This window comes from Acanthochromis polyacanthus, chromosome 7 (genome assembly GCF_021347895.1).
Source record: "Acanthochromis polyacanthus isolate Apoly-LR-REF ecotype Palm Island chromosome 7, KAUST_Apoly_ChrSc, whole genome shotgun sequence".
Lineage (NCBI taxonomy): Eukaryota > Metazoa > Chordata > Actinopteri > Pomacentridae > Acanthochromis > Acanthochromis polyacanthus.
Genome location: NC_067119.1, coordinates 38,817,966 through 38,840,309, shown reverse-complemented (window position 1 = coordinate 38,840,309; position 22,344 = coordinate 38,817,966). Strand labels below are relative to the sequence as shown.

Below are 22,344 nucleotides of genomic sequence, written 5' to 3'. Positions count from 1 at the left end.
GCCAGAAACCACTATTCGGGCCAGCCCTAGTAAACAGAGAAATCCTACGCATGCTGTGTGTGCAAGACACCCTTAAAACACTGCAAAGACTGGTTGAAAATGTATTGATCATGAGAAAATAAAGACTCTTAGCTGCAACAAAAAGTGCTCACAAGCTGTGATATCTGGTTTGTTAAAGGTGGTTTCAGAGGATTCTTTTGTCCATGCCACAATGTTTTTCTGGGTTTTTGTTTATGAAGTGCAAATCAGGAGCTGTAGAAACTTACATACAGCTATTCATGATCCAACAGGTAAAACAGCAATTCAGGATCAGTTCTGCATGCTCCATGTTTAGCATGGTAGAAGGTCTGGGTCTTGATTAGCAGTCTGACTCAGCGCCTCTCAGCGTCCCGTGGTAGGTAGTGCATGTGACAGATTGTGAAGGAACTCCAGCGCTGGCTTCACGGGCTGCTCAGCGGTCATCCCTTTGACCTCTACACCTGACCCCTGACCTCGTTGTGTAACATAGCAGGGCGCAGCATCTACTCTGTCCTCCCCACTGCTTCTGGCTGACAAAGTGCACAGCCCTGTGGTGCCGGCCTTCCGACACCGCTCAAGTTCACAGAGCACGCCGTACACGGGTCAGTCATCTGAAAGTGATGGAGGGTAGACTGTCCAACATATCAGTACAACTATAAGTTTAACCCTAACCTTTTTATGTAATCTGTGATGCCCGTAGAATTGTAAAATGACATATTTCTCTTCACTTGCAAAAAGGACGGACTTAAGAGAAGCCCTATATTGAATATATTTAATGTTTATTCGTGGACTTGCATACACCGAGTCCATTTTGGACCATCGTAATATATTTTTGGAGGATGATAATAGATAATTCACCAAAACCTTTGGACAAAATTATTCTGTGCAGAACAGAACATACAAGCATTTCCAGCTGATAGAATGAGAGGACATATCAAACTACAAAAGCACTCAGAGAGTGCTGTACTCCGCTAAGGCCATTTAATATGGATGTACAGACAAACAAAAAGGCCTTGTGGTGAGCACAGGCGTGTGTTCTGCATGTGTACGTTATGTATGGATACTAGTGGTGCAACGGATTGGATCGGGGTTCGGATCAAGAGTGACGGATCGTATCATTTTTTTGGATCAGCATGTCTATGACATATACACATATGTCGAAAATATTCGGAGCTCGTCTCTTCCCTTCGCCTTCGGCCCACTTCGGCTCATCCCGTTGTGTTCGGCTCATCTCGGCTCCTCCGTTCGAGTTTGTTACCACCACCGAATGGCCGGGTAGCTGTCGACTCTGACGTCACGCTTCACTTCGTTGCATAAACGCAAGACAAGATGCCGAAGACCTCCGCTGTTTGGGAATTCTTCAGTTTAACTGAAGACAAAATGAAGGCAAAATTTGGACCCGAGACCAGACGAACGGATCCGAATATTTGGGCCGTCTCCGCAACAAGCAGCAGCCCCCGCTGCCACCGCGGCCCCCACGGCCGTCTCTGCCTCAAGCGCCTTGTTGTCATGGTTACAGTGTCGGCGTGCCGCTGTCTCGCAATGATACAGAAATCTTCTGATTAAAAAAGCTGCTCTGTGGTTGGAATCACATTGAGCACATTGGAAGATGAGGTGGAGAGACAGGCACTTAGAAAGATGGAGGCCATTCTGACAAACCTGGATCATCCACTTCACATCTGCCTCAGTGAACAACAAAACATTGGTGGACGGCTCCTATCCCTGCGCTGCAGGACTGAAAGATTCAGAAAATCTTTCTTGCCATCAGCAGTCAGACTATTTAATTCAAAAGCAAAAAGATGAGTCCAGACAATTGAATTTCCCTTCGGGGATCAATAAAGTCATTCTATTCTATCTTTAACAAATCCCTGGATCTACACTATAAGCTGATCCTCGGGAAAATCAGTTGGTCCTTGTGTCATTTCTGACCTTCCCTGAAAATTTCATCCAAATCCATTAGTCTGTTTTTGAGTCATGCTGCTAACAGAGAGACAGACAAAAAAAAAAATACTGAAGTGAGGTTAGGCTTTTCTGCGCATGTACACTGCTCACAATGGGCCCTGTTTACAAATACATAACTGTATTTCAAACTGTGCTTCTGTAGCTGCCTCTAGAGAAACCATCTGGTTGGCGGTACTATAGTGCCTGTGAAGAGACCAAAGTCAAAACTGTATCTGGCAATTTGCTGTAATGCTGCAGCTGGAAACAGCACAGAAAATCTGGGTAAATGGATACAATGAAGTCATGTAGCTTCCCCTACAACAACAAGACTGCTGTTTTGTTTGGGTTGCTTTAATTTCTATTAGTGTATAGTCCACTTGAGACTGACCCAGGCCCGTTGCTTCCCTCTGCTTCCAGTATTCATGCTAAGCTAACCACATCCTGATTTCAGCTTCAGTACCGAACACACACGAGAATGACAGATTCCATTTATAGATCTATATTGGTACCTATCCAAAGAAAAAAAAACAGAAACTGAGTTTTTAAGGATAACATTTTTAAACAGCAAATTATCTTAAATGTAGAAGACATCTGCCAGCCAAGGTACATAAAAGGAAGTAATCCAAAAAGTGAGTAAAAGTGATACAAATGAATTGGGGTTGTGTACTTAGAAGCACTTACACTTTCTAACATGTAACCTGGGAAAGCAATTACAAATAAGTCACCAAATTTATATTTTATCTTATCTAAAGAGTCCGTATCAGCCTGATTCATAGGTTCACAGCTTTATTTTTGAGTCTCCTACAATATGTTTACATGCTTTAATATTCAAAAAACAGTTTATTTTCATCATGCTGTGCGTTGCTGCAGCACCTTTTATCCCCCTCCGTCTGACATCCTCTGTTTACGTACCTGTCTGTTGCTCTGGTTGGTCTGCTAGCCCAAGAAAAGTAAGGAAGCAGGGGAATCTAGGCCTAGCAGAAACAACTCCAGCAAGCAAAAACAAAACGTCAAACTGCAAGGAAGCTGCTAATCTTTGTGTGAGAACGAGGAGATAGGCAGGCGGTACACACATTTTTTATGCGGTGACATAGATAAGCAACAGAAAAAAGACTGGCCTTCAAATGAAGCATTTCAGGCAGGACTGGTTTTGGAAGCTTGAGGATTTTTTTAAAGGGAAACCTGACCAGGACAGCAGGAATAAAACAAAAGGAAGGAGAGGCTTTCATAAATTAAGACTGGGGAATAAAATTTAGCACTTTACAGACTATATGGATTTTCCACCAGTTTTCAAATTTTGTCTTTTCTCTTCTTTGAAAATACTCGTAATCATGTTTAGTACAGATGTCAAAAATCCTGAAAACATGTTTATTTACCAAAAGTACTGAGAATAGTTTAGATGCTGACCGTACTGGACAAAAACAACATGAGAATAGGTGGGGTTGAGTGCAGATTCAGCAGCAGATTCATTGCAGCTTGTGGAATGAAAACCAAAAAGCAATTTGAGAAAACACCACAAACTGCAGCTAAAAGAGAGTCATCCAGATGTGTACACAAAGTCAAAGCTGAGAGAGTTGCAGCTGTTACTTTAGCTTACAAAGGGATTTTTCCCATTTTTTTGTGCTCAGTGAAAGGTCATTTTGTTTGTGGGTACATCTTTATCAAATGGAAACATTCTATGTTGCTGTGATTTCTGATTGCCAAGAAGTAATAAACAAATGTTGCTTTTCTGACAATGCCATAGGGGGGAATGAACGGCCTTGGTGGAGTTACACGATCTCTGAGTACTTTTCTAATTACTCCACCAAGGAACGCGGCAGAGTTATGCGACGATCAGCGTTGGTTTGTCTGTCTGTTTGTCTGTGCGTAACATTACTCAAAAATGGACGAACAGATTTGGATGAAATTTTAAAGATTTCGTCTGTAAGAAATCAATCACTGGGCAGCCTTCGTGGAGTTCTGCGCTCTCTGAGTGCTATTCTTGTCTAATGCGTATCAATGTGAGCTCACTCTTATTTTCATTTATTTGTTTATGTATATATATATTTATTTTTGAGTGTCTTTATTGGTGTGTTAAACTTTAATGCCTGCCTCCATTGATAAAAGGATTAAGGAGTTAAACTGAAAATGAATCTTTGTTCTGCAGGGCTTGATTGAAAATATGTCATTAAAAATGGTACTGTAACATCCCTAATAGGTATTAGAGTTAAACTATCACCATAAGTTATAATCCAACAAACTATGGGGTGATTTTTTCATAGTGAAGTCAACAGTGTCTGTAATGTGAGGATAAGCAACGCATGTCTTTATCTGTGCTAATCCGGACGGAGGTGAGGGTCATGCTGTGGTCAGAGGGGCGGGAGGATGGGGGGTTCTGTCACCGCTGCTTGACACGCTCAAAGGAGCAACTTCCCTTTCATCATACCAGGGGTCGGAGTTTTACTGCCTCTCAGAGCCGGTGAGTGTACTGCACTGTGCAAACTCAAGCCTATAGCAGCCATCTGATAATAATCATCTCAAAAACCAAAGCTACAATAGTCCAAACCCGTTGGATCTGGCCGAAGGAGAGCCTTCCTCTCATCTCCTACTGGTCTCTGAGTGCATCGCAAAGCCGGGATTTTTACATTCAGAATAACTGAAATGGAAAAGGAAGGTGATTTTAAAAAAAACAAAATCAAAGGATGTGTTATGTGAAGACGATGAAAAAAACTGCTGTGGTGGTGTCCTCTCATCACATCGTGTCCCTGTCAAAATAAAACAAGGCCATATGCTATCTACTGTATGGCACATGAAAATAGCTGGATATCTTTGTGGTTTTGGACATTTGAAGACATCACCGTGAGCTGGAAGAAACTGGAATAGGCATTTTTGACCATTTTTTTAAAAAGCATTTTATTGACAACACAGTAAGTCAATTATTTGAGAAAACTATTTGCAGATTAAGCAAAGAAGATAATGGCGCCTCGACGGTGCATTTCCTCATGTTGTTTTCATGTATATATCAACTACTCCTTGCTAATGAATTTGAATATTTTGACCAGCTTTTTCCTTTTTAAATCTAGTTTAGATGTAGTTAGACAAAAACAGAATAAAATAGAAAAATAAATATATAAAAATGTCAAATGGTCTACACTGTGTATATTTGGTTTGTCTGAAATGTATATCGATGGACATCAAATGTGAAAATGTAACTGATAGTAAGCAAATTATTTAATTAATTAATCTGAATTTTTCTAGTCATGCCAAGATATTTAAAAAAAATGTCTGTTTAAAGTGGGAAATTACAATTTTTTTCCATTTTGTCGACTAAACAATCAACATCCAAAGTCTTGGAGACGGTTTTCATTGTACCGCTGCCTCAAATCTTTTACTATGTAAATAATATACAAGCAAAGAAGAGGCACAATTTCCAAGCACAACCTGGGGTATTAGAAAATGTTTGCAGTCTGAGGTGAGATCAGGCGGAGTTTATTGAAAACTACGTGTGTTTGTGAGCGATGACCTAATGAGAACTGTGGCTCTTTAGCAAATTCCTGCTAAAAGAGTCAAAGTCCACAGTTGTGTGTCTTTTCTGTTGACTGTGAAATGGTGCCTGGAGATCAGCTTTGTCCAAATTGTACTTCCACAGCCACTCACTCACAGCAGTTCTCAGCCGGCATAGAATGACTTTGGCATCCGTATAACAGGAAAATCCCTTTGTAAGCTAAATGATTCTCTAATTCAAATATCTATGCAAGTGACACCTATCTGCTGAGTGCCTCTAAAATGGAAATATCGTAACTCCTCAGCTGCTCTTTTATGGCCCCATGACAACTGCATCCTCCAGCACTACAGCTTCACAGGAAAGCCATCCCTACTCTACATACCAAGTTCAGTGTTTTACAGCTGCCTGTAAACTCATCCTCCACCCAAATTCAAACTCAAATTGAAGACATTTATGGCCTCTGGCTAGCCTACGTGTTGAATATCACAGAGGCCTGACAAAAGCATGGCCCACAGATACTCACTATTATACATTCCCCCACAAAATATGGTTAATAGCAGTGTGCCGCTTCCTCCCTCATCATCCTCCCCCTGCAGCTCATTAGCAGCTGTTACAGCCTCAGCCTCTCCCAGGATCAGCCAGAAAACCTCTCAGAGAGCAGCCTCAGTGCCATCCGAGCCCCGTAGCTCATGGATCAAGTGGAGGCTGTAAATACCTTCCTGGGTTATGCCGAGGTCAGCGGAGAGCTGGGCCATTAATGCTTCAAGAGCAACATCCCACTGACCCTGGTCACCGTTCCCATAGCGCTCACCGGCCACCTCCCCCACGTGCCCATCATAGCGCACACACAACAACAAAACCACAAGCAGAGGGAGCGACGATCGGAGCTCAGTGTGGCTCTGACAAAAAATAAAATGCTGGACACGTCTGTGAATTAAAAACAGGACTTTTAAACGAAGAACACTCAGGTTGTCAAAGCAAATGGAAAAAATGCAGACTAAAGTATTTCAGTCAGTAATCGAGTCATTTGAAGGCAACAGCTTGGAGAGCTTCAGCATTAAAACACCCGATGACTGGGTTCAGGTCTACAAAAGATCCCAAAATAACGAAAATGCCAATAAAACATTTCCTACAGCACAAGGTGGCATTACAGAATGTCTTGTTTTTACATGAGCAACAGTCCCAAAAAATTAAATATATTTAATTTATGAGAATGTCAGACAAGATAAAGCAGCAAAATCTCAAATTTGAGAACAAGAAACCATTAAGTTTAGCATTTTTTAAATTGAAAAATGATTTAATTCATTGCAAAAAAAAGAAAAAGAAAAAAGTACTTGGCTAATGTTTGTAGCTCTAAAGTGACATACTTCTACCTTCTACTTTAAATGCATTTACTGGACAGTAAATCATTTTTGAAAAGGAAACACATTCTTTGTTGCTAAACACCGTCGACTGTACTTCAGTTTCTCTTATTTTCCGTGGCTGACAAGGTCCATGTTTTTTTGTTTTTTTTTGCTGGACTGTTTTAAATTCACATTATATTTTTTATATTCATCACTGGATTTTCCTCTTTGGTCTTGTATCTCTCCAATTTTGCATGCTTTCCCCAATTTTTGCACTGAATAGTCCGAATATTTTATCCCTTCACATGTGGATGAGGGATTACTCGAAGTAATAGGACTTAGTGAAGCCATGTTTTGGTTCAAATGCCCTGAATTGTAGCCTCTGTAACAAACACCACAGAGACTGCACTGTTGACTGTGTGGAAATGTGACGGTAGCGACACTGCAGCGTGAATGCCGTACTGATAAGATGAAAGAGGAGAAGGATCTGAACAATGATTGATCTCTGTCATCTCTGTGAGGGAGCGCTACATTGCCTTGCACTGCGTTTGCTGTTGCATCATCATCTGACCTGACATGTGTTGCCTGGAAACAGCAGCATGATAAAGGGCATTCAGCCTCCAGACCTCTGGAAACCGATGATGACCTTCCACAGAAACACCGGCCACAAACTCTCCATTAATTACACTTCATTTTCACGTTCTTTCTTCGAATGTTTTCTCTCTTCCAGGTGAAATCAACATTAGCTAATTTGTTCTTCTGTGAAAATGAAAAAAAAAATCTTGCAAGTATTTAACTCTCTCTACCCTAAAAACATGCACATTATCTTAAAAGGAATGCCATCTCAAAAAATACACCAAAATTACACTTTTTATCAGATGCAGAAACTGTAAAAACAGAAGAAGAAAAAAAATCACTGGACAGTAGGGCTGGACCCGAATATCCGAATATTCGTTCGCTACGGTGGTATCCGGATATTATTTTGGTATCCGAATATTCGGGCCAGCCCTACTGGACAGGAAGACAGGATGCCCAGAAACTGCGTAAAGCTCACAGGGTTAAATATCATAATTATGTCCAGTGGAGTTATGTGACGATCGGTGTACATTTGTCCTTCCATCTGTCTGTCTGTCTGTTGCCAAAATTACTCAAAAACGGAATAATAGATTTGGATGAAATTTTCAGGGAAGGTCAGAAATGACACAAGGACCAGGTGATTAGATTTTGGCAGTGATGCAGCTTATCCATGGATTTGTTAAAGATTTTTGTATCATTGTGAGATAGTGGCACAACATCACTGTAACCATGACAAGTGAACACTACGTCAGCTGCCTGCTGACGATCACATGATTGTGATTCGACGACAAATCCACTGCTGAGGACTTACCCATCGGAAATGACACAAGGAACAACTGATTAAATTGTGGGGGTGTTTCTGAGTCTCATCAATTACCGCCGCCCGCTACATATTTAGGTCACGTGATTCAGTATCCATACATAACGTACACATGCATGACACACGCCTGTGCTCAGCACAACGTCATTTTGTTTGTGTTTAGATCTATATTAAATGGACACATTCCATGTTGCTGTTATTTCTGATCATCAGTAACTAATAAACAAATGCTGCATTTCTGACCATGCCATATGGGGGAATGAACAGCCTTGGAGGAGCGCTGCACTCTCCGAGTGCTTTTATTATATTTTTAATGAATCATCTAATTAATTACTTTAGCACAACACATCATCAGTAGGGTAAAACCAACCTGAACAATCCAACGCTCGGTGAATTCTGCTTCACAATGACAGGAAGAGCCGACATGGAAGGTTTAAAAAGCGACGTTGAAAAGTGTTCTTAATATTTTATCCTCCTCATTACATACCATTCTGAGCACAACAACAAAACCTGAAAACCATCAGCTTGACAAAAACCTACAGACTACTAAACCGTACAGTTGCTCCTTGTGTCATCTTCAGAGCAGCAATAATTATTTGATTCATCAAAAATTAACCAGCATCTACTTTATTCAGTCGCAGGCCTGTTGAGGGAAAAATCCTAAAGTGATGAATTTGGTTTGTCAATAAATATGAGTCTATTCTGCTTGTTTTTGTTTCTATCAATCATCAACTGAAGGCTTTGGGGATTTTTGGGCTAAGGGAAAGTTTTCTCGTTTGTGTTACACTTTGAAAACAAAATAATGAACCGGCTAATCAAAGAAAGAAATTGTTAAAAAGTAAGGATGACAGAAATAATCTAATAGTTGCAGTTCTCATACTGCTAAACACTGCAGTCACTTTTATTTCAGTTCCATAAAATAACAGTCAAGTGAAAAAGTCTGCTTGCAAATTAAATGCGCATGTGCTTCCTGGACATGATACTTTTCATATGTTGGCAAGACATTAGAGTGGAAAAAACAAAAACTATCAGTGAATGAGCTCCAGTTTACCTTCACACTGACTAATGCTGCCTTTTATGAGGAGCCAACAAAATCTACACACAACCTACAGCTTAACTTTTCAGAAAACAATACCCAAAAAGGATGTTTTTACGGCATTTTGGAGGAAAAAAAACAAAATTTGGTCTAGTTTTGTAGGTATCTCAAGTGGAAAAATATATGTTTAAAGGCAGCAACCCATTCAGGGAAAATCTGTAAGAAAAAAAAACAAAAAACAACAACAAATAGGAAGCTAGTAAAGATGAACACAACAACAATTAATGAATTCATTGTCAGCTAATAAATAAATCAACAACTCAACCTCAACAATCAACAATTACAGCTATGAAGAGTACATTTTCTGACTGTAGTCTGTTAAATATGAAAATGTTTTTTCCTCCTCTATGACAGAAACCAGAGTACGTTTGGGCTTTGAGAAACACTGATCCACATTTTTCACTCTTTTTTTTTATCTTTTCATGATCAAACAACTAATCGATGAATCAACAATGGAAAGAGCCTAGAAAATAAATTTGTCTGTGCATATACACTACCGTCCAAAAGCTTAGGGTCACTCAGATAATTTTATGTTTTCCATGAAAACTCACACTTTTATTCATGTGCTAACATAACTGTACAAGGGTTTTCTAATCATCAATGAGCCTTTCAGCACCATTAGCTAACACAATGTAGCATTAGAACACAGGAGTGATGGTTGCTGGAAATGTTCCTCTGTACCTCTATGGAGATATTCCATTAAAAATCAGCTGTTTCCAGATAGAATAGTCATTTACCACATTAGCTATGTCTACACTGCATTTATCATTCATTTATTGTTATCTGCATTGAAAAGAGGCTTTTCTTTCAACAATAAGGACATTTATAAGCGACCTTTGACTTCTTAGTGACTTTTGAACGATAGTGTAAATGTTAAAATAATTAGTAAATACTGAACTGACAGATTTTAAATTGACAGAATCACAATTATTTCTAAGTATTTATTTTTAATGCACCTATTTTACTTTAAAATTGAAATAAAGTTTAATCAATCAGTCAACGGCAGTCCCAGATGGTTTTTTAAACGGTATCAAATTGTACAATATATTTTATTGTGTTATTATTATGGGGGTTTTTTTAAAGAAAAAAATGCAAACAACTGTTTGGTTTCCAATAAATCAGCTAAATTCATTTATACTGGGGTCAAATTATCAAGTTCTTTTAGTTTTCTGCAGTGTGTCTAATTATTTTTGCTTGTCGGACAACTTTAAATTTCTTTCAGGTTACATGAATTGAATCTTTTTGGGATGGTAAAACCATCTGCTGTGGAGTGAGCTGTGAAACGCAGCACTTTGCTTGAAGTGCTAATCAGTCACGGATGGAAAGCTTTTCCTCTAATCTGGTGAAATTATCAAAGAAGAATTACAAAGAAGTCAAAACGCTGATAAGATCCCGCAGTTTACAGTCTAGATTGTTTAAATGCTCATTGTAAAAAAATTTAAAAAACGAAACGGACTGATCTGCATTTTGACAAACAGATGGAAAAGGGACATTTTAACATTTAGCAGTCATGTAAATAATGTGCTGAGGAATGTTCTGTGTGGTGTGACGACGTTTGTGCCCTGAGAGAGAGACGAGCACAAAGCAGACATAAAGACTAGATACCGGTGCAGGATTCGCATTCCCACAATTCCATTCAGTCTTACAGGAAAGAAAACACATGATCTTTTGTTTTAACAACCTATAAAATTCAGAATAAGACGCTCTCATTTCACCATAAGGATGCAATAATTCTGTGATTAATGCATCACCCTGATCCTTTCTTTTTCTCAGATATTAAGTCCTGTGTATTCTCAGTAAACGCTGAATATGTTTGAGGTTTTTCACAATTTTTTGGACATTTCATGATCCAAGCCTTCGATTGACTAATGAAGAAAACAACTGTCAGATTAACAGTGACTGGTTGCAAATTTTATGCACAAAAAAATGCACATTTTTCTGATGAAAACATTCTGAATTTGGGAGGTTAAAAAAAATTAACATTTTGCTGACTTTTGCTCTCTTCCCTGAGACAGGATTCAAGATTTCAGAACTTTATTGTAATAAACACAGCAGAAACAGTGGAAATAGCAAATCAAATGTAATGAAAAAAAAGAATAAAAAAACAAAAAAAAGTTTTAAAAAAAACATAAATTCTATGTGCAACTGTTAGGATCTTGTGCAGCACTGTCATATGAACAGGATGCTAACGGTTGCACATAGAATTTATTTTTTTAACTAAATTTGATCTTGTTTTGTTTTATTTGCCATCTCATTCCTCCACTGTGTTTCTGCTGTGTATGACAATAAAGTTCTTGAATCTTGATTCAGGGGAAACAGCAAAACAGTCTGCAAAATTTTTGTTTTTTAAACCTCTCAAATTCAGAATGTTTTCATTGAAAAAAAAACAACAATATTTTTGTGCACAAAATTTGCAACCAACAATCAATTCAGCATCGGTAAATCCAACAGTTCTTTTCCTCTTTAAAAACAGGCACTTTATGACAGGCCCTGCTAGAAATCACTTTACTGAAATAAAAGCACTTTAGGTTTAATCCAGCCAGAATTCATTTATCATTGTCTTTGTTTTACTCTATTGTTTTCTATACGTCTGTAACTCTGTATGTTTTTCTTATATGTAGAGGAAAAAGGATAGAAATTAGCACTTGTGCTAAATCTGGCTTATTTACTGCAACCTTGTGTAAACCTATGAGACTGTACATTCATTAATATGCTCTGCCCCGTCCAAATAAAGAAATGAAATTATTTTCTTGATTAGTCAGTTGACCTCTTGGACCATGAAATGAGAACAAAAAAAAAAAGAAAAACCTCAAACAAATTCAATGTTTGATGATATTAAACAGAAAAAAGCACATGAGCGTATAAAGTTCTTGGATTTTGTTTCAAGGAAGAGAGCAAAAGAGTCAGCATGACCGCCTAAATTCAGAATGTTTTCAACAGAACAACGTGTAATTTTGGTTGAGTTATTGAAGAGATCTAAACACTCTGTTATGCGAGTGTGAGAGAAGTTGGTGCAGCTCTTGAGTCACGTTCAGAAGGAGAAGATGTCATCTGCCTCCCCCTCAGTCCGCCCACCAGCAGCAGCCTCCACTCCTCTACTGTACTCCTCCTGGCTCATCATTCAAGCGTCACGGCAGGAGGGGAGGAGTAGGAGGGAGACATCCTGTCCCTTCCCCACCCACTGCCCGGCGTCCCCTTCACCCTGCCCCGAGGGACAGGACGAACCCCCGCCCCCTCACGCCAGAGCAGGGCTGACGAGGCACTTTCTTTCAGCCCTGCTCATACCAGCCTGCAAACACCCGCCCAAGACCCAAACATGGCTCCACTAACACCCTGCCCCTCCACCCGGCCCGTCCTCCTCCTCCTTTCTTTCCAGTCTCTTCTTCTTCTTCCACTGAGTTCAATTACATTAAAACAAGCACACTTCACTGAACAGGGAGTGGTAGAGGGGAAAGAGCCAAATTCCTGGTCAATTTAAAGATCAATGGAAATTGAGTTTGTTCTTCAAATGTGGTTATGTGAAGAAGCAGGAGCTGGAAGGAGCCTCGACTGCTTTGTTTCTCCAGAACAATGTGAGATGATAGGAAGGCTTCAACACTTCCATCAGCAACGACTTATCCAGCTGGACTTCAACATCTGTCTTTTTTATATGGTGGCAACGCACAGTCTTATTAATTATCAATTAACCGCAGAAAGACGAAAGCAAAAGACAATTTTCCAAGGTGACGTTGTCTTGCTTTGTTCAACAAACATTCCAAAAAACTAAAAAGATTCAGCTGACTCTTTCAAAACAAGAATCAGCAAATTCTCTAAAATGACAAGTTCTTCCACCTGTTTTTTTTGTGAAACATATGCAATGAAAATTCACTCAGTCTATTCATGTAGTCATTCCAACTTCAGTCTTCAAAAATGTCCTCCTCACTAACACTAAGTCATTTCGAGAAAATATCTAACTACGTTTCTCTTTTCTTTTCTTTTTTTTACAGATATGCAATATTTTTTAAGTTAAGCTTCAGTTCAATATTTACTGTGCAATCAGTTAAAAACATGAAGATGGAGATTCCACATCAAAACTGTGACTGCCGGCAGCAGGAATGTGTAAAACCATCCACATAACAGAGATGCTGCTTATCCTGAAATGCAGCCTTTGTGATTTGCTGATTGCATTGTTTGAAATAATGATTTTCAGTCTTTCTGATCACACTGGATTATTAAACACCAATGTTCAAAAGTTTGGGGTCACTCAGACAATCTCATGTTTTCCATGAAAACTCCCACATTTATCCATGTTCTAACATAACTGCACAAGGGTTTTCTAATCATCAATGAGCCTTTCAGCACCATTAGCTAACACAATGTAGCATTAGAACACAGGAGTGATGGTTGCTGGAAATGTTCCTCTGTACCCCTATGGAGATATTCCATTAAAAATCAGCCTTTTACAGCTAGAATAGTCATTTACCACATTAACCATGTCTACACTGGATTTAGCATTCATTTACTGTTATCGTCATTGAAAAAAATTGATTTTCTTTCAAAAATAAGGATATTTCTAAGTGACCCCAAACTCTTGAGTGGTAGTGTAGATGCTGAAATAATTAGAAAATATTAAATAGAGAGTTCGGAAACATATCTGTGTTTTCTAGCATTAATTTAAATGCACCTATTTTGTCTTAAAATTGAAATAAAGTTTAATCAATCAGCTAACATCAATCCCATGTCTACACTGGATTTCTGATTCATTTAATGTTGCCTTCATTGAAAAAAACTGCTTTTCTTTAAAAATAAGGCCATTTCGAAGTGACCCCAAACTCATCAACGGTCGTCTATATTATTTAAATGAGACAATATTAAATACATTTACATTTACAGCTACAAGCTGCCATCTGTTATATTAGTATAATTACCATAACATGTGTTTCAAAATAATATAGAGAATTTGATTATTCAATATGTTTGGAATTATTTATTTTGCAACTCACATAATTATTTCCTGTAAAATGTAGATCTATTAAAATATTAATCCTTATAGAAAAAGCTTAGCGTGCTGGAAATGAAAATTATTTTCATAATTCTTTAATCTGTTAATTAATGTTTACACTGATCAATAATTTGTCTTAATATTTAAAAAACAGAAAAAAGGGAAAATGTCTGAAATGTCCTTAACCAACAGTTGAAGAAAAATAAGATTTTTGTGGGTTGACCAGATAGATATCAAATGACACGCTGCCCTAAAAAATGCTTTAGATGTTTGTACATTTTTAGCATTGTATTATTTTAAAAAATGCTTTTCGGGGGGTTGTTGGTTTAATTTCGAAAGTTTTATTTGGTCCTTTTTCAGGACAAAGAACGCTCTTTAGGACAAATCTCTGAAACTTTCCATCCTGGAGAGGCAGTCTCAGGAAGACATGTTGTGTCACGGTGAGCATGCAGGGTTAAAGGAATTTTAATCTTGGAAATGTCAATAAATCTTGTGTCACCAGTCTGGGACAGATGCTGCAAGGCATTGTGGGCTTTATTTGGAGCGTTTAAGCGGTCAATATCGTGGAAAAGCCTGCAAAAAGGCTGAGCTGAGACTGTAGGCAAACTGAGGGAGAAGTGAGTGTAGAGTAAGAGAAGAAGTGTGTCAGAGCGCAGCTGATGAAGCCGTCTCTCCCCTCACCTCCATCCTGTGCAGCACACGCAGCTCTGGATTTTGGGCTCTAACAGCTAATGGCTTCAGGGCTCTTCAAGTTCAAAAGTTCACCTTTTACGATCTCCCCGAGCCTGACTGACCACCTCCAAATAAAAACATTCCGACCTCTGTTCCCAGCAAGCCCAGGTCCTGCTATCACACACACACACACACACACAACTCAGGAGGCTTGCAAAACAATTGAGTGTTTTCTAACAATGAAACAAATCAAACCCCGGCCACATATTCTACATATATCTAATAAACCTGGAGTTGTTTCACTCCACTCCAGCAGACACATTTAAAATCTGTAAGTTTAAACTTCAGCCTAACAAGTGAAACGTTGTGAAACAGTGGCTGCAGACTGCTTTGATGTGGAAATGTCCAGGAGCAACAGTTTGGTGAAGGTGCAGCAGGAAGAGGAGCAGAACTAAAGCAACCTGCTGTGTGTTTGTGTGTCCCACTACATGTGATAACAGGTCATACATGTGAAGTGTGAGTGCAGTTTCACACTGGGGATCTCCTACCGTTCACGGACTTGGCGTTGTTTCTCTCCGGGTAGTCGAACCCATTCGTCCTCTTCTCTATCTCCATCCTCCGGCATGGGCTGGTCAGCTCGACGTCGCCCCTCACCGCCACGGAGCAGCGCCCATGGAGCGGCCGGGGATGGAGAGGTGACAGCGGGCTGGAGCGGGTCTGCAGTGGTTCGAGCTGGCGCTGCTTCTGTCCCTGTCCTCGGCTCGGCTGGCTCACTGCTCGGACTGCCGTCCCATGCTTTAGCTTCCAGTCAGCAGGGAATAACTGGATCCACACCCCCCATGGGATGGTGCGTTCAGGGCCTGATGGGAGAGTGGAGGACAGCAGCTTCTTACATCTAATTAGGCACCGCACTCAGTAAATCGTGCTAAAATGTTTGAATAGTTTGCGTAAAATTTTGCTTTCTTCCACTGATTTTAATCATTCATTTTATTTTGATGAAGGAGGCTACACGTTTATTCGATCATTTTTGATTATATTGCATCTGTGCTCACTTTACTCAATTCATCTGTGCTGTTTTTATTAATACATTTGTTTTTAATAATTCAACTTTATCATGATGGTGTTTGCTTTTCTTTTTAAACCCCTTCCCTGTAAAGAATAACCTTTGTACTTAAGATGCTGCAGAAATAAGCATGCTTGCTAACTGACGTAAGAAGAAACGACGGAATCGTCATTTTATAAAGAAATTTTGAGTTCATGACATAGACAAAATAATGCAAACCACTGCAAAATTGAGCAAAATCATGTGAATTTGGCTGTTTAGCTACCCCCTGAATTAGTGTATTAGAAATTAGAGAGTATCTTAATTTTATTTTAAACTTACACAGCTAAATGTATTTCGTCGTTGTCACCCTTCAGCATTAGCCTATATGGCTACGACGAAGAAGTTTGGTTATTCCCACATCCTTTGAAGGCAGCACAAATACACAACAGAGATTACGCAATGAACTGACTTCACTCTCGTGGCATTGTGGGATATGAAGTCTCTTTACCCTCCTCTCCTGCTGACCCCAATAATCTGAAGAGCCGCATTTTAACGAGACGAACAAACCCATGGACAAACCGAGCACCAGAATGCTAATGCTAACTGTGGCAGCAGCTGGGCTAATAACAGAGGCGTCTCCCTGCTGTCTGAGAGGAGTCCTGCGGTGAGTGGGGGCTGCAACGCCCTCTGCTGGCCAATGTGCGGTGAGGGCTTCCTCAGACTGGGAGCTGCTCTCAGGTGGGGACCTCATTTGGGTCCCCACAAATGGAAACAGTGTTTTCTTGGCCATGTTGTTGTTACTGAAATAAATAAAAGTGCAAAAACGTTTCTTTAGGGTTACGCATTGTTTTGGTCTGGGTTAAGGTTAGGTTTAAGGTAAGGGTAAGGGGTTAGATATGAATGGGAGTCAATGGTATGTCCCCACGGAGATATAAGAACCAGACATGTGTGTGTGTGTGTGTGTGTGTGTGTGTGTGTGTGTGTGTGTGTGTGTGTGTGTGTGTGTACTTGTTTCTGCTATATTGGTGGGGACTTTGACCTGACTATTTGCTATAAAGGTGGGGACTTGTCTTACGGTGGGGACCTAAAATGAGGTCCCCACCGGTGGCAACACCGTTTTCTTGGCCATATTGTTGTTAATAAAAAATGTAAAAGTGCAAAAACGTTTGTTTAGGGTTAGGCATTGATTTGGTGATGGTTAAGGTTAGGGTTAGGGTAAGGGTTAGGAGTTAGATATGAATGGGAGTCAATGGTAAGTCCCCACCGGTATGTAGAAAAACAAACATGTGTGTGTGTGTGTGTGTGTGGATTAGACCACTCTTGTTTTCTTCAATTTATTGTTCTTTTTAGTGACTGGTACAACTAAAAGCTAAAGGTATATTACCGGAAGAATACAAAGAACACAACAAACTAGAAAAGCACTCGGAGAGCGCATACCTCCGCCATGCCGTTTGTCTGTCTGTCTGTCCGTCTGTGTGTGTGTGTGTGTGTGTGTGTTTGTGTGTGTGTCTGTTTGTCTGTTAACAGCGTAACTCAAAAATTCATGGACGGATTTTCACCAAATTTTTACAGGATGTCCGGAACAGCAAAAGTAACAATCGATTAGATTTTGGAGGTGATCCGGATCACCGTCTGGATCCAGGAATTTTTTGAAGGTCAAAGGACAATTGAGAGATGGCCGCCAGGCCTGGCGGCAATCGATTGTTACTTTTGCTGTTCTGGACATTCTGTAAAAATTTGGTGAAAATCCGTCCATGACTTTTTGAGTTATGCTGTTAACAGACAAACAGACACACACAGACACACACACACACACACACACACACACACAGACAAACAAACTCCGGTGATTACATAACCTCCTGGCGGAGGTAAAAATGCAGCTGATTCCATAATACTTTATGTCCTATTACCTACATGCTTCAGCTGAATAGTATTCCCAGGGTAAATAAGAGGAAAATTCATGTCATCAGCAGCACTGCACATGCAAAGGCCTTGAGTGGTTTCCTGCTTGCATTCAAGCCCTAGCCCAATGTAGAAGTTTTTCTCATATAATGCCTAAAACAAAAGAATTATGTGAAGCCACAAAGGCAGCTATCTTGGCACTGTTGGAAATTGACACGAGTGAGAGACAGACAGAGAAAAAACTCGAGATCTCCAAGACAGTTCAATCAACAAGAAAAAACAAGCCCAACATGGTTCTACCAAACTGCTAGCTGGTCTTTCTGCCCGACCAGATCTCCTTGTACTCATTTGTTCCTGTGTCAGGAATCGCTGTCAGACCTCCAGGGACCTTAAAAATTAGTGGACACTGTGGAGAAATGGGACCTGTTCAGCAAGGACAGTTGGAAACTGACTTCTTGAAGCTGCTCTGAAGTCACACGTGGCAGGAAGAAGTCCTTCATCAAGGAAAGGCAGAGGAAAGCCTGGTTACTCTTAGCTGGGATCACAAGGATTGGACCATTGATGATTGGGCTAAGGTTCTCTTCAGGGATGAATCCAGTTTCCAGTTGATGCCCACTCCAGCCAACTTGCTGGTTAGGAGGAAGCCTGGAGAAGTTTTAAAACCAGACTGTCTGCCCCTACAGTAAAACATGGGGGTTGATCAGTGACCATCTGGGGTAGTTTCAGTCAGGGTGGAACAGGGCAAATGCAACTGTGTGAAGGGCGAATGAACCAGGTCATATACAGGGCTACTCTTGAAAACAGTCTTCTTCCATCAGCTGGAAAACTCTTTCCTGCCTGCAATGACTGGATTTTCCAACAAGACAATGCCCCTTACCACACAGCAAGGTCAGTTAAAGCCTGGATGGAGAACCAGAACACTGAAACCATGCCTTGGCTGCTCAATCACCAGGTGTAAATCCAACTGAAAACCTGTGGAAAATCATCAAACGCTCAAAGGAGAACCACAAGCCCAAAAACAAAGCAAGTTTGCTTTCTATTTATGCAACAGGAATGGGCTGCTGTGACAGCAGGACAATGTCAGAGGCTGGTGGAGAGCATGCCAAGATGCAAAGCTGCAGTCATCTAAAACAAGCGTTATGCATCAGTACTAACTCCTGTGTGGATCATGTGACTAAAACAGACAGAAAAGAAAACACAGAATACCTAAAAGCTGTTTTTGGGAGAACAATGCCACAGCTGTTGATGAAAGAATTTAAGTGATTTTGGTTATTATCAAGAAAGCCATGGAAAATATCTGATGCCAGCTGTTGAAATAAAGCCTTATGAGCTTTTTTTTTTTGTTATCATTATATTTGTGCAAGCAAATGTACCTTTAGTTGTACCAGGCATTAAAATGAACAAGGAATTGAAGGAAACAAGGTGGTCTCATCATTTTTTCCATACTCTCCTCCCTACAAGTTTTCTGGTTTTATAGGTAGACCGCTAACTAACAAGTGATTCCTCAGACCTAAGGTGTAACTTTTGTTATTACTGAAGATTATTTTATTTTCACTGTAAAACTGCAACAAACCAGAAATTGCAAATAGAAATCAGAACATAACCAATACATAAACACACAACAGAACAAGGTAAGTCAAACAATTTAAGTACTTACAGACAAATACTGTCCAAGGCTACAATATTGAAATTAAAACAAAAGGAGAAGCAGCAGCAGCCCCCGAATGCTCTCATGGCCTTACCAGCACTAAAGCTTTTATCTGAAAATCCTCTGCTTTCACATCATTTTCTGTGGAAAAATCAGTAGGGGCACTGCTGCACACGAAGTTCTGCTGCAGGGCAAAATAATATACATACATATAAAACTGATTTTTTTTTTTTTTTGCAACTGTGGGTTTTACAGGGTTATTAATCATTTCTCCGTTTAAATGTGTGCATTCTGTAACTCTTGACAACAATGACAATTAGATGTTTTGCTGTCGTTGGTCTCCGGTTTGTTGAAGGTAAACCGTTAATGTCTCATTTTACCTTTAGAGGTTATTTACTTAGTTTAAACCTGAAAAACATATGAAAGAAGACAACACATTAGTGCTGCAAATCAGTGATCTGTTTTCAATCTGCACACAGTCCTGAGCATGAGCAGAAATCATGCCGAAACAGCCTCACTAGTTCATAAATGAATCCAGATGAATGAGTGTGTGTTGATTCAGCACTCGTAACATGAAATGAAGATGATCGACAGGACAACAAATGCTAAAAGCCATACAGAATGTCAGAGAGTCCATTCTATTTTAAATTCTCACTTAATTTCTGACTTAAGTGTTCCCCATTTCATGAAGAAAAACATTTCCACCATAAACTAAGACCACAGACGTGTGCAATAAATTTCAGAATGCAGAAAAATGAAGTATCCGACTGGAAAAATCTTCTGTTTGCCGTGCCCCTAGACCCAGTTTAATGTGTCTCCCTCCATATTAAATTAATATTTGCTATAATTGTATATTTCTGTGTTTGTTATTTGTCAAATCATCATGACAACACATTTCTATTTGTGTGTGTTTTAGTATACACATTTAAGGGAAAATAAAACGTGGTTATTTGGTGTCCGTTTTCTGAGCATCTCTGCTGTGATCTTTACAATGAGATGAGCCATTTATGAGCCATTTTCCTGTGAACCAGGTCCATATCTAGATTTCTGAAATCACAATTTATGTTTCCACATGGAGCATGTATCCAAAAAACAATAGTAAATTTAAATTTAGACTTAGACTGACTTTGTTAGTCCACAGAGGGAAACTCGGTTGTTACAGCGGCACGGATATTCACAATAACAACAATAACACAGAATATGAGGGTAGGGCATAAAGTCGAGGTGAAATAAATTAAGATAAAAATATAATATAGAAAAAATCAACAGAATATGCACAAATGATACAGAAATGTGCAAATGGGAATGTGGTTAGATGTGCAAATGACAGAAGAAGGTGCAGATGAGTTTATAGATGCAATGAATGATATTTAGGATGCAAAGTGGTTTCATCAGCAGGCAGAGTGACACAGTCCTTTTGTGATCTGCCAGACATATTGAAAAGTCTTATTGCACTGGGTAAGAATGACCTCCTGCAATGTTCCTTGGAGCAGCTGGGTTCTATCAGTCTGTTGATGAAGCTGCTCCTCAGATTGTCCACAGTTTCATGGAGGGGGTGGGAGGTGTTCTCCATGATGGCCAGTAGTTTGGTCCTCTGCTCCAACACCTCCTCCAGGGTGACCAACTGACAGCCAACCACAGATTGGGCTTTCCTCATCTGTTTAATTAGTCTGTTGGCATCCTTTGCCTTGATGCATGCACCCCAAACTGCCACAGCAGAGAAGATGGCGCTCACCACCACAGACTGATAGAACATCAGGGGCATGCAGTTGCATAAATTGAAGGACCTGAACCTCCTAAGGAAGGAGAGCTGGCTCAGGCCCTTCTTGTAGACAGCCTCTAGCTTGTTAGCGTACATGTAAGCGCCCTCATTTTGTAACATAAAGCCTATTTCCATCTTTCACCTCAAACTGCATCCCCTCATCCTGCTGTCATCTGAACATGAGCAGTGTTTTTCCTGCAGTCCGTTCCGTCTCTCCACATGGCGGCAGTGTCAACCAGGCAAAGCAAAATCCATGCTGTAATGTATGACATCTGGTCTGTTCACATTTCATTAAAAACTTTGTCTGGTAATATGTAATAGGGGAACAAAATGACTTGATGTAGTTAGTTGTGTTACACTAAAAACAACTCACTTTGTCTTAGGCAGCTTAAAATGAACCAAAGTCTCTCAGAAATAACAAGCATTTTATTTTGGTCTTTAGTTTCACTTATAAGCAGCAAATACAGTCTTCAGACAGTCATCAGACACAAAAGCAAACCAGCCTCTCTCCACAGCTTTTGGTGATGTACCTGAAGGGATATTTCACTTTCAGATCAGCACTGCTCTCTCAAAAGAGGCTGTTTTTTGTTATTTTTCCAGATAATGTGTTTTTAATGTACACTATCAGTCAAAAGTCTGGACACACCTTCTCATTAAATGTTTTCTTTTTTTTCATCACTATTTACAGTACATTGCAGATTCTCACTGACGACATGAAACACACATGGAATTACATAGTAAACAAAAAGTGTGAGATAAATCAAAATATGTTTTATATTTCAGAATCTTCAAAACAGCCACCCTTTGCTTTGATTACTGTTTGCACACTTTTGGCATTATCTGGAGGAGCTTCTAAATATTATATATACAATTGAGTGAAAATTAAAATTGAAGATTATTTATAAAGATATTATAGTAAACCTGTTGACACTTGACTCACACACTACTTTACATTAAATAATAGTTTAGTGGCTGAAATCTGTAGCTTTCAAACAAAGTGGCACCCTAAACATTGTCTGTTAGAAGCAAGCATCTTATTTGTATGTGTAGCCA

At 39.6% G+C, this 22,344-nt stretch overlaps 1 protein-coding gene across 1 annotated transcript in view; it reads right to left on the bottom strand.

The window, feature by feature from the left end:
• nr6a1a (nuclear receptor subfamily 6, group A, member 1a) overlaps positions 1 to 16,270 on the bottom strand; it is a 137,756-nt gene extending 121,486 nt beyond the window's left edge. The window contains exon 1 of the mRNA XM_051950545.1: positions 15,480 to 16,270. Within this exon, the coding sequence (XP_051806505.1) occupies positions 15,480 to 15,546 (67 nt within the window). The 5' untranslated portion in view covers positions 15,547 to 16,270. The remainder of the gene's footprint in view (positions 1 to 15,479) is intronic.
• Positions 16,271 to 22,344: the final 6,074 nt, after the last annotated feature.